At 34.0% G+C, this 11820-nt stretch overlaps 1 protein-coding gene across 3 annotated transcripts in view; it reads left to right on the top strand.

The window, feature by feature from the left end:
• Positions 1-819: 819 nt before the first annotated feature.
• Positions 820-11820, top strand: part of OPRM1 (opioid receptor mu 1) — a 169720-nt gene continuing 158719 nt past the window's right edge. For 2 of the 3 annotated variants that reach the window (XM_024122479.1, XM_028494811.1), the window contains exon 1: positions 977-1269. In XM_024122479.1, coding sequence (XP_023978247.1) covers positions 977-1269 — 293 coding nt within the window. Of the gene's footprint in view, positions 1270-11820 lie in introns of all 3 variants that reach the window. The other variant, XM_007129176.2, reaches the window with a different exon arrangement.

The raw sequence follows: 11820 nt of genomic DNA, 5'->3' as shown, positions 1-11820 counted from the left end.
AAAACAATAATTAATAACTCCAAACGTATGAGATATATATGGAATGTCACCGTTATCTTTCTTTGACTTTTCTGGACACCACAACTCCCTGATTTCTGTACCCAGTTCCTATGCCTCCTCCTCACCAGGATAGAAATCAGATGCAAATAAAGCTTCTACTCTAGGAGAAATAAGGGAATATGGAGTAAAGGGAATAGGTTTCCTCTCTAAAAGTTTGTTTTTCATTTCTTTTTCAGAGAAGGAATCACTCTTGTTTCAGGCAGGTTTGAAGGACTGGAAATTCTCACTTGGTGATAAGAAACACACGGTTACATTTTGGCGGACAGGCGGGTCTGAGGCAAGGAGGGCTAAAGAAGAAGAGTTTGTGTACCCCGCCCCCAGACGATTGCTTAGGCAGTAAGGATGGAAGAGCGCTGGGGTGTAGGGTGGTCAGAGTTGCATCAAGCCAATGTCTTTCCTGTCATACTGAGAAAACGGCGCCGGAAAAAGAGTGATGTCAGCCCCCTTTCTTATGCTTTACAACCTCCCAAAACTAACTCTCTGTTTGTCTCACTCCCAGACCCTTCTCTCCAACTCCCTTCCCGGTTCTGCCCCTGCTTAGAGGTGTTTGCACAGACGAGTGCCGAGTGGGGAAACCGAGTCGTTGGATCGCTTTGCTCAAAATCCACTTCCCTCTCCTCCCTCCGCTCCAGCCTCTGGATCCCGCACAGCCCTCCTTCCCCTCCCCCCAGCGGCGTGGGGTTGACGGTGTGTCTGTGCACTTCCAAGGTGGGAGGGGGCTACAAGCAGAGGATCCTGTCAGAGGCTGAGCTCTCTCCTGCCTGACTCTCCTCTCTGGCTCCGCCGGGCTTGGTCTGTAAGAAACAGCCGGAGCTGTGGCAGCGGCGAGAGGAAGCAGCGGAGGCGCGTGGACCCGGAAAGTCCGGGCGCTCCTGGTTAATCGCAACGTGGTCCCAGCCGGCCGGTCGTCAGCACCATGGACAGCAGCACCGTCCTCAAGGACGCCAGCAATTGCACTGATCCCTTCACGCACGCTTCAAGTTGCTCCCCGGGACCTAGCCCCGGTTCCTGGGTCAACTTCTCCCACTTAGAAGGCAACCTGTCCGACCCATGCGGTCCGAACCGCACCGAGCTGGGCGGGAGCGACGGCCTGTGCCCTTCGACCGGCAGTCCTTCTATGATCACGGCCATCGCCATCATGGCCCTCTACTCCATCGTGTGCGTGGTGGGTCTCTTCGGAAACTTCCTGGTCATGTATGTGATTGTCAGGTAAGGAAGGCTACAGGGCTCCGAGTGGCGATTTCAGTGGCTAATAGGGGCACAAAGGGTGTTCTGCGGGAGGGTGAGAAACGGGAGGTAAACAGGGGAGAGTATGGAGGTGACAGTAGATGGAGTGGTTGCTGTTTGAGTACAAAAACCTACTTTTCTATTCTTCGCTCCGTTGATAAAGAAATAATCCAAAATTTTGGGAACACAGAAGTTGCTCTGGTAAAACTATAAAGCTCTGGCAAAAAAAAAAAAAAAAAAAAAGTCTATCTTACAGCTTGCTTATACTGAGCCAAGAGGGCTCTCGGCTCTCGAACACCGTGTCCCACAGTCCTTTCCAAAGGAGCTGTGGAAACAATAATTTATGAATAAAGGAAGAGAAATTCTAGTTATTTTACCTCTAATTGGGGGGAGGAGGGGCAGGTTTCCTTCTCAGCTCTTTTCAGAGATGAATCTTGGCAACTTTCCTACTCCTGCTGGTCCCAGTGTATTTTGCTGCACCGCTGGCCCACCTTCCTCTTCCTTGGTCATAGCAGCCCTTATTCCACTCTTTCTTCCATCCTGAGGCCACACTCATAGAGGAAGTTTTGCTGGTGTCTTTCCACAGTAATTAGTGTCGTTTTGCTGTAACAAACACGACAGCTGTGTTGTCTAGACCAGTTTGCAGTTGGCAGCTGCAGATCTGCTAGGAGAGTCACAAACTGAATGGGAATAGGTAGGGTGGTTCAGAACTGCAGGACATGACAGTTTTTCAATGCCTCCAAAAGCTGAAACTAGTTAGAAGTGACCAAAGGCAGCATAATTCTGGATTATAAACTATTACATAAGAAGTTGTAACGGTTGCTCAGGAAAAATTAAGAAGTGTCTTTATCCAATGAAATTATTTCAAAAGAGTATGTGGCCCACTTTCTATTTGCCCAGATGTTCCAGGTTTATTTGGCAAAGAGTGTGCAGATTCTCAGCATTAATTGAGATTGATGTAAATAGATTGTGTTAGTGTTGATGTGCATACTCAAATCCTACATGTTAATATGGAATACTATATTTTCACTTTTGTTGAAGTAGATAATTATTTTAATACTTTAAAATGGCTCCTGATTTAGGATTTTCTTTCTACTAGGGGTTCTATGTATGTAACGAGCATGGCATTTTCATATTTGGCTACAATATTGGCTTCATCTATTCAGCAAGTATTGCAGGTTTCAATGGAGCTCTTTAATCATTTAACATTTTCTCCATTATGCTTCCATTATCAACATGCTGCAAGTTGCTTGTAATCAATTATTTCTACTTTTATGTATGATTTCTTTAATTAATGATTGTTAAAGAGTAAAACTAATTTTCCTGATCTTGTGATGAGGAATAAGATAAGTAGTTTCTCTGAGAAAAGAGCACCATCTATTGCAAAGAAGGCTAACAACAAAAGGAAAAATGCAGGGCGAGAATCAATGGAAGAATTTATCTTTTAAAACATTACTTTATGTAATTCAATATAAAACTTCATATCAAAGATAAAAACTGTCTCTTTTGCATTTATGATAATAAAAATAACAATTAAAGGTCTGCTTCATGAAGGGAAAATGTTTCTCATTTGTCCTAAGAAAATTTATGGAATCATAAGTTTATAGGGCTAGAAGGGAAACTAGAGCTCTTCTAGGCTAGGTGTTTAAAATGTGGCCGAGAAAATATAAATGATTTCTCCAAGGACAGATAATTCATTAGTTCAGTACCATGGAATTGCTCTTAGCCAATATAGTTTTGTGTTTATTAGAGTGGCAAATCATGATTTGAGTTAATTCAACTAAAAGATTGACAGAGTAGGTTTAGATAATAATGTGGAAATAATAAATCAGTCCAAATTTATGTCTGTAATCCTGGAGAATGAAGGATAAATAGAAATTACCAAACCATCTTGATACCCTGCCATCTCAAACATAATCTTTTATGCTCTGTTATTGCTTCTCTTGGTATTTTCCTTCCTGACTTTTGTCCCCTCTAGTTTATGCTTTTCTATAAAGCGAGAGCCAATAGAGCAGCAGCTGGCTGTGAAATAAGCAGATTGGTTTTATTCTAATGTTTAAGAGATTACTACTTGGGTGAGTTTGTTTTAAAGGCATTAAAATGTAAAACCTCTGAACTTTTGATGACTTGGAAAAGGACGGTGACACTGTCTCTGAGAACATGATATTACGCTTTACTTTTCTGTGCTTAAAGTTTTAACAAAATACATTCACTTCGTTATACAACAGAAAGTAACCCAACATTGTAAAGCAATTATACTCCAATAAAGGTGTAAAAGAAAAAAAACAAAGGGCACCCCAAACACCCACCTGTGGCAAGTCAGGTGTTTAATTCCAACGTCAGGTAATCTTCTGGGTATATGACTGTGAAACAGAAAAATAGTTCAGTGACCAATGAAGTGATGAGGAAAGCCTCTGGGGAGTGAAGAAACTATATCTATTTAGCTGAGAAATTTAACTGGACTGTCTCCAGGCTGTGGTTATTTCACTACAAAATGATTAGTTCGGGGACATTATTGCCTCTGTTAGAAAGATGAATATAATGCTGCATCTATTAAAGTACTGAGGTGAAATGCTTACTTCCTGGTATTATTTAAAATTCCACAAATACTTTTGAATTTTCAAGTAGTTACAGTTTTCTAACCAGATTAAGATTACATTTATCAGAATGTCTTAACACATTGAGTGAACCATGAGGTCCAATGACTATGGCAACAAAAACAACAACAAAAATAACAGGTAGTATAGATGCCATGAATGATTAATGATTTTCAGTTCTGTATCTTAACTCCACCATCATCATACCTTCATCAACAGTATTATTAAATAATATATCTTAAGTAACATTCTTACACAGTGCTGTTCTAAGGAACATAAGGGAGGAAAAGAGATACTGCTACATGATCTACAGTTTTAAAATTCAGATGTTGAATGATAGACCATTATAACTGTTCATCATCTGAAAGCTTTTTTGGTTTTAAAGAAAAAAATTACTTGCATGGTAACTATATATTAAAAATTACCACAGTTATTCTGGAAAAATAAGGTGATAAAATATTACAATATGTGGCAATCATTTAAGATGGGATAATAGTATATTATTGTCAAGAATGTTTTAAAGAAAAAAAAATCAATCAAAATAATACACAAAGTTATAGCCACCAGGAGTGTTTCACTTATTGAAAATATTTGACCAAAGTATAGAATTAACCATAACTGTAAAAATGGATATAGTCCCAGATGTATTTATTTTGTGAGTTTTTTTTAAGAGATTTGTCCATTTGGTTATGGTCTATGCAGACACTCTTGGAAAAAGTAAAGGGTTAGAAACCTGGGGGCTATGTAAGCCATCCTTCCAAATAATGTTCCAATGAAGAGTGCCAAATTATATGGCCTTCTTTTTTAAGATTATTTCTTAATTTGATGAAATAAATTCTCAATATGACTAGCTATCAGATAAGAGCATTTAAATATATGCAAGATGTTATTATCTTTGATTTCACTAAGAAGTATTTCTAATTTTAAAACATGTCCTATGATCTCTGTGTATTAAATATTATTAAATATTTGATTCAGGCTTAAAGTACAGAACGATCAGTGGAGAACTCCTAGTAACATCTGTCACAATGTGAACTGTAACTGCTGTTTCCCGTACAGGTGCTAATTCTGTTGGGAACACCTCTTTCTCAGTGTGTCCTGACAACACTAAATGGTTTTTCATTTCCTCCGTTGTAAGCTATGTCTCCGTCATTTGCATAGAGTTATCACTGAGTTTCTTTTCCTTCTCTCCTTTCATGAATGAGCTATCTTATACTTTATGAAATATTTCCAACATAAAGAAATGTATAGAGAATAATATGATTCTTCACCTTTAAACGTTATATATAATTATAATTATATATACCTCTAATAATATATAATACATGTTATCTTATATCTTTTCCTTCTCTCCTTTCATGAATGAGCTATCTTATACTTTATGAAATATTTCCAACATAAAGAAATGTATAGAGAATAATATGATTCTTCACCTTTAAACGTTATATATAATTATGATAATTATATATACCTCTAATAATATATAATACATGTTATCTTATATATAATAATATATATTTATATATACATAATACATAATTGTATATAATTTTCATATTTTATACAATACATAGTGTAATATATAATACATAATTGTATATACATAATAATATATAACATATATAAGAAGCCATCTCTCTTCTCCCATTATACTCCCTCCCCTGAGACTCTCACTATTGTAAATTTGGTGGTTATTATTCATATACATATTTTTAAAATTTTATTTCACGTGTGTGTTTCCACAAACGAAGGGTAATCATTTAAACATGCTCTTCAAACTGCATATATTATTTATATTTTATATTAATGTTGATATACATAATTTCACTATTTGCCCAGAGTTGTTCTAGTTCCAGCAGATCAAGGATAGAAACAAATGTCAAACAAAACAACATAAAAGCAAACAAACAAACAAGAACTCAGGTCATTACCTCTCCTATATACTTTTAATTTATCTCTAAGGATGTGTTTTAAATTAATGTAAAGATTTCTTTGTTTTCCCATAGTGACAAATATTTCCATGTTACTATCTACAATATTCAAAAAAATGTTTTCAGCAACTGCTGCAACAAATATATCTGTTCATGAATATAACCCAGGCATAATTTCTCCATTTCTTAGAAGGAAATAGAAATAATTTCTGACTACTTCAAAATGTCATTCAAGATAAATACTGGCAATATTTACTTTGGGGTTTTGTAAGCCTTGGAGGACCCCTTACACATAAAAGCTGAAATGTTATTTCTTCTAGTAATGCACTTTAGTTATGAATTGAAACCAAATTGTTTCAGTCAGCAGGAAAAGATAAACTCATTTCAATAGATAATAGCTGATTCACTTTGTTATAAAGCAGAAACTAACACACTATTGTAAAGCAATTATACTCCAATAAAGATGTTAAAAAAAAAGAATACATATTTCTTAAGAATCCTGTCTTATAACTTCTATTCTAAATCTTAGTTATAGAATTGTCATCATATAAATTAAAACAAGTTGCTAAACACTAAAAAAAATACCATTTTAAAATATATTGATGATAAATATGAAGACTAAATGTTGAGTTCATCATCTGAAAGCTTTTTTGGTTTTAAAGAAAAAAATTACTTGCATGGTAACTATATATTAAAAATTACCACAGTTATTCTGGAAAAATAAGGTGATAAAATATTACAATATGTGGCAATCATTTAAGATGGGATAATAGTATATTATTGTCAAGAATGTTTTAAAGAAAAAAAAATCAATCAAAATAATACACAAAGTTATAGCCACCAGGAGTGTTTCACTTATTGAAAATATTTGACCAAAGTATAGAATTAACCATAACTGTAAAAATGGATATAGTCCCAGATGTATTTATTTTGTGAGTTTTTTTTAAGAGATTTGTCCATTTGGTTATGGTCTATGCAGACACTCTTGGAAAAAGTAAAGGGTTAGAAACCTGGGGGCTATGTAAGCCATCCTTCCAAATAATGTTCCAATGAAGAGTGCCAAATTATATGGCCTTCTTTTTTAAGATTATTTCTTAATTTGATGAAATAAATTCTCAATATGACTAGCTATCAGATAAGAGCATTTAAATATATGCAAGATGTTATTATCTTTGATTTCACTAAGAAGTATTTCTAATTTTAAAACATGTCCTATGATCTCTGTGTATTAAATATTATTAAATATTTGATTCAGGCTTAAAGTACAGAACGATCAGTGGAGAACTCCTAGTAACATCTGTCACAATGTGAACTGTAACTGCTGTTTCCCGTACAGGTGCTAATTCTGTTGGGAACACCTCTTTCTCAGTGTGTCCTGACAACACTAAATGGTTTTTCATTTCCTCCGTTGTAAGCTATGTCTCCGTCATTTGCATAGAGTTATCACTGAGTTTCTTTTCCTTCTCTCCTTTCATGAATGAGCTATCTTATACTTTATGAAATATTTCCAACATAAAGAAATGTATAGAGAATAATATGATTCTTCACCTTTAAACGTTATATATAATTATGATAATTATATATACCTCTAATAATATATAATACATGTTATCTTATATATAATAATATATATTTATATATACATAATACATAATTGTATATAATTTTCATATTTTATACAATACATAGTGTAATATATAATACATAATTGTATATACATAATAATATATAACATATATAAGAAGCCATCTCTCTTCTCCCATTATACTCCCTCCCCTGAGACTCTCACTATTGTAAATTTGGTGGTTATTATTCATATACATATTTTTAAAATTTTATTTCACGTGTGTGTTTCCACAAACGAAGGGTAATCATTTAAACATGCTCTTCAAACTGCATATATTATTTATATTTTATATTAATGTTGATATACATAATTTCACTATTTGCCCAGAGTTGTTCTAGTTCCAGCAGATCAAGGATAGAAACAAATGTCAAACAAAACAACATAAAAGCAAACAAACAAACAAGAACTCAGGTCATTACCTCTCCTATATACTTTTAATTTATCTCTAAGGATGTGTTTTAAATTAATGTAAAGATTTCTTTGTTTTCCCATAGTGACAAATATTTCCATGTTACTATCTACAATATTCAAAAAAATGTTTTCAGCAACTGCTGCAACAAATATATCTGTTCATGAATATAACCCAGGCATAATTTCTCCATTTCTTAGAAGGAAATAGAAATAATTTCTGACTACTTCAAAATGTCATTCAAGATAAATACTGGCAATATTTACTTTGGGGTTTTGTAAGCCTTGGAGGACCCCTTACACATAAAAGCTGAAATGTTATTTCTTCTAGTAATGCACTTTAGTTATGAATTGAAACCAAATTGTTTCAGTCAGCAGGAAAAGATAAACTCATTTCAATAGATAATAGCTGATTCACTTTGTTATAAAGCAGAAACTAACACACTATTGTAAAGCAATTATACTCCAATAAAGATGTTAAAAAAAAAGAATACATATTTCTTAAGAATCCTGTCTTATAACTTCTATTCTAAATCTTAGTTATAGAATTGTCATCATATAAATTAAAACAAGTTGCTAAACACTAAAAAAAATACCATTTTAAAATATATTGATGATAAATATGAAGACTAAATGTTGAGTGGAATTTTAAAATATGAGACTCTCATTTTCTCCTAATTCACAGAGAAATTACTTGAATATTTGCCTTCAGAAATTAATCACATTCTGGATGTTGCATTGCAAAACTGATCAGAGAGATAGTGGCTCTACCGAATCTAACCAAGTGAAACTTTATAAGCCAATGGGTAGGGCAGGTAGGGCTTTTACACATGATGAAACATGTGATGGGTTCTATCAGATGAGAGAGAGAGATCAATCTATTCTAGATATCAGTTTCTGTCTAGGCAAGAATATTATCAAGTACAGTTTGTTTTTTTAATTCAATCATGTATTAGTTTATCAGTTGCATATATTTAAACTTCTGTTTTTAGAAATACAAGGGAATCAATTTAATTTTGAGAATTTTATTTCAATATGCAGAATTAAACAGACCACATAAGTTTTTAAATTGGGGCGCCATACCTAGGTATCTAGTGACAGACTGATGATTGAAACATATGGACATCCATTTTGTTTTCAAGCTATTCCCTCTAATTTTGATAAATGATAATACAAACATAAAACTTGTCTTCATGCCATGAACTCACTGTCATATTTAATATGGAACTTAGCTTGTGGATTTTCTTCTTCAGCTGTTTTTAAAATATTCCCTTGAAGAATGTTGCATATGTAGTCCACCTTCATTATTCATAGATTCTGTATTTGCAAACAAGCTTACTTGCTAAAATTTACCTGTAACCCTAAAATCTGTTTTCATGGGCTTTGGGGGTCTGTCACAGACATGTGCAGAGTTGCTCTGATGGGCAAATTCCCAGCTGAGGTCAAAGGAAACAACACTCTGCCTTCCTGTTTCAGCTCTCAGAGTGTAAATATTTCCTTTCTGAGGTCTATTTAGGGCCACAATTTTAGCGTTTTTGATTTGTTTGTTGTTGGTGATTTCACTGTTTAAAATGGCCCCAGGTGGATTGACATGTACCCACTGTTATATTTAAAATAGAGAACCAACAAGGACCTACTGTATAGCACAGGAAACTCTGCTCAATATTCTGTAATAACCTAAATGGGAAAAGAATTTGAAAAAATAGATACATGCATATGTATATCTGAAACACTTTGCTGTACACCTGAAACTGACACAACATTGTTAATCAGCTATACTCCAATATAAAATAAAAATTTTAAAAATGGCCCCAGGTGTAGTGTTGAAGTGCTGTGCAGTGTCCTAAGCACAAGATGGCTGTGAGGTACCTAATGGAGAAAGGAGGTGTATTAGATAAGCTTCATGTGGGTGTTATAGGGGTGTTGGTCATGAGTTCAGAGTCAATGAATCAACAATATATATTAAATAATATGCCTTTAAACAGGAGCACACATAACAGAATGTTATGTATTGATTAGTTGATGAAAATGTGATTGGAGGCTCACAGGAACCTCCTCCTGTATTTATTTGTTCTAGAAGCAAAGCTTCAGTCTTCTCTAATTCAGTAAAGTGAGTCTATAGAGCAAAACTACCATTAATAATGAGAATTGACTGTAATAACTTTTTACTTTTTCACTCTTTAAAATTTTACTTTCTGTGTTTAAATTATAAGAGTAACAATCTATTTCCCATTCAAAGTTTGTGGACTTACGTGTAGATATATATGTGTTTTATTTGAATTTATTATTTGCTGATATCAATCCATTGGTACAGCTCAGTTTTCATAATTTTGCATATTGAAATAAAATTCTCAAAATTAAATTGATTCCCTTATATTTCTAAAAATAGAAGTTTAAATATAATTGGGATTATGTAATAATCCCATGTGAATGTCTGGATTATACTTACAATTTAGGATTTAGTTCAGTTGTCTGAAGCCTTATGCTTCTATTTCCGGTGAAGCGCTAAACTCCAGAAAGAAAACTTTCACCTAATAAGTAGTATGTAATTGCACTATAGTCATACAATCACAACTATTACTTGATACTTTTTTTTTTGCTAATCACTTTATTTTTTATATTTTTATTTTATATTGGAGTATAGTTCACTTACAATGTTGTGTTAGTTTCAGGTGTACAACAAAGTGATTTAGTTATACATACACCTATATCTATTCTTTTTCAGATTCTTTTCCCATATAGGCTATTACAGAATATTGAGTGGAGTTCCCTGTGTTATACAGTAGGTCTTTGTTGATTATCTATTTTATATATAGTGTACTTGATACTTTTACTCAACAAACTTTGGAGTAATTTTTAAGCCACAAAATTCTTACTCTAGTTTTCAATAAGAAACTAAACTGCCTACAATTTAATGGCTCCAGGTGTGTGAATTAGCCTGGTCCCTCCACACTGAGAAGGGTGAGAATGCTCAAATAAAGTAGGGATGTAATCTGGAGCCTAAAAACCTATTTTATACCAAGATGTTTTCATGAGCCAATGTAAAGTTTGGATTTAAAAGATTCCAAGATAAGAATCTCACCTCATTTTACTATATTTAGGTGCACATACAACTTACACCCATCAGGTGAAGAAAGATCACCTCTCAGTCTAGACCAGGGGGTGACAAATGTTTACCGTAAAGGACCAGAAAGTAAATATATTAGGCTTTGCAACCACATGGTCTCTGTCACGATTATTCCACTCCACCATTGTAGCCCAAAAGTAGCCGTGGACAAAATGCAAATGAACGGACATGACTATGTTCCAAAAAAGCTTTAGGTAGTCACTAAAATTTGAATTTCCATATAATTTTCACGTGCTTCAAAATATTATTTTTCTCAACCATTAAAAAATATAAAACTACCTACAAACTTATTTTTGTTTTTTGATTATTCTAACTGTGAAGATGAAAAAGGCAGACATGTAAAAACTTAGCTCCGAAAATATTTCTCATTAATGATAAAAAAAGATTGATTTTCTAACTAGCATTTTTTAATAATTTTACCTAAACTTTTAGTTGACTTTTATGAAAATCCATACGTTTGATTATCAGGAAAATAATCATGCCACACCTTCTTTTGTTAACTCATTTTACAAGAATGAAATGATTCTTCATTCAGTACAAGAAAATGCAAACCTTCATTTTGGTTTACTTGATTATACAATGCAAATTATTCCATAATAAGTGTTACAAATTACTTCCTTGTAGCAGCCTCAGATTATAAGCAGCCAAACTAATTATTATACATATAAAAAAATTAAAATACAAATTAGAATGTAAAACCATTCTTAGCTGACAGATTTGGCCCACAAGCTGTCATTTGCCAAACTCTGGTATAAATGTGCTAAATAAAACTTAGTGGGCTTCCCTGGTGGCACAGTAGTTGAGAGTCCGCCTGCCGATGCAGGGGACACGGGTTCGTGCCCC

Source organism: Physeter macrocephalus, chromosome 10 (genome assembly GCF_002837175.3).
Source record: "Physeter macrocephalus isolate SW-GA chromosome 10, ASM283717v5, whole genome shotgun sequence".
NCBI classification, from domain to species: Eukaryota; Metazoa; Chordata; class Mammalia; order Artiodactyla; family Physeteridae; genus Physeter; species Physeter macrocephalus.
Note: the sequence above shows the minus strand (reverse complement) of the source record. Positions and strands in the feature narration are given on the sequence as shown.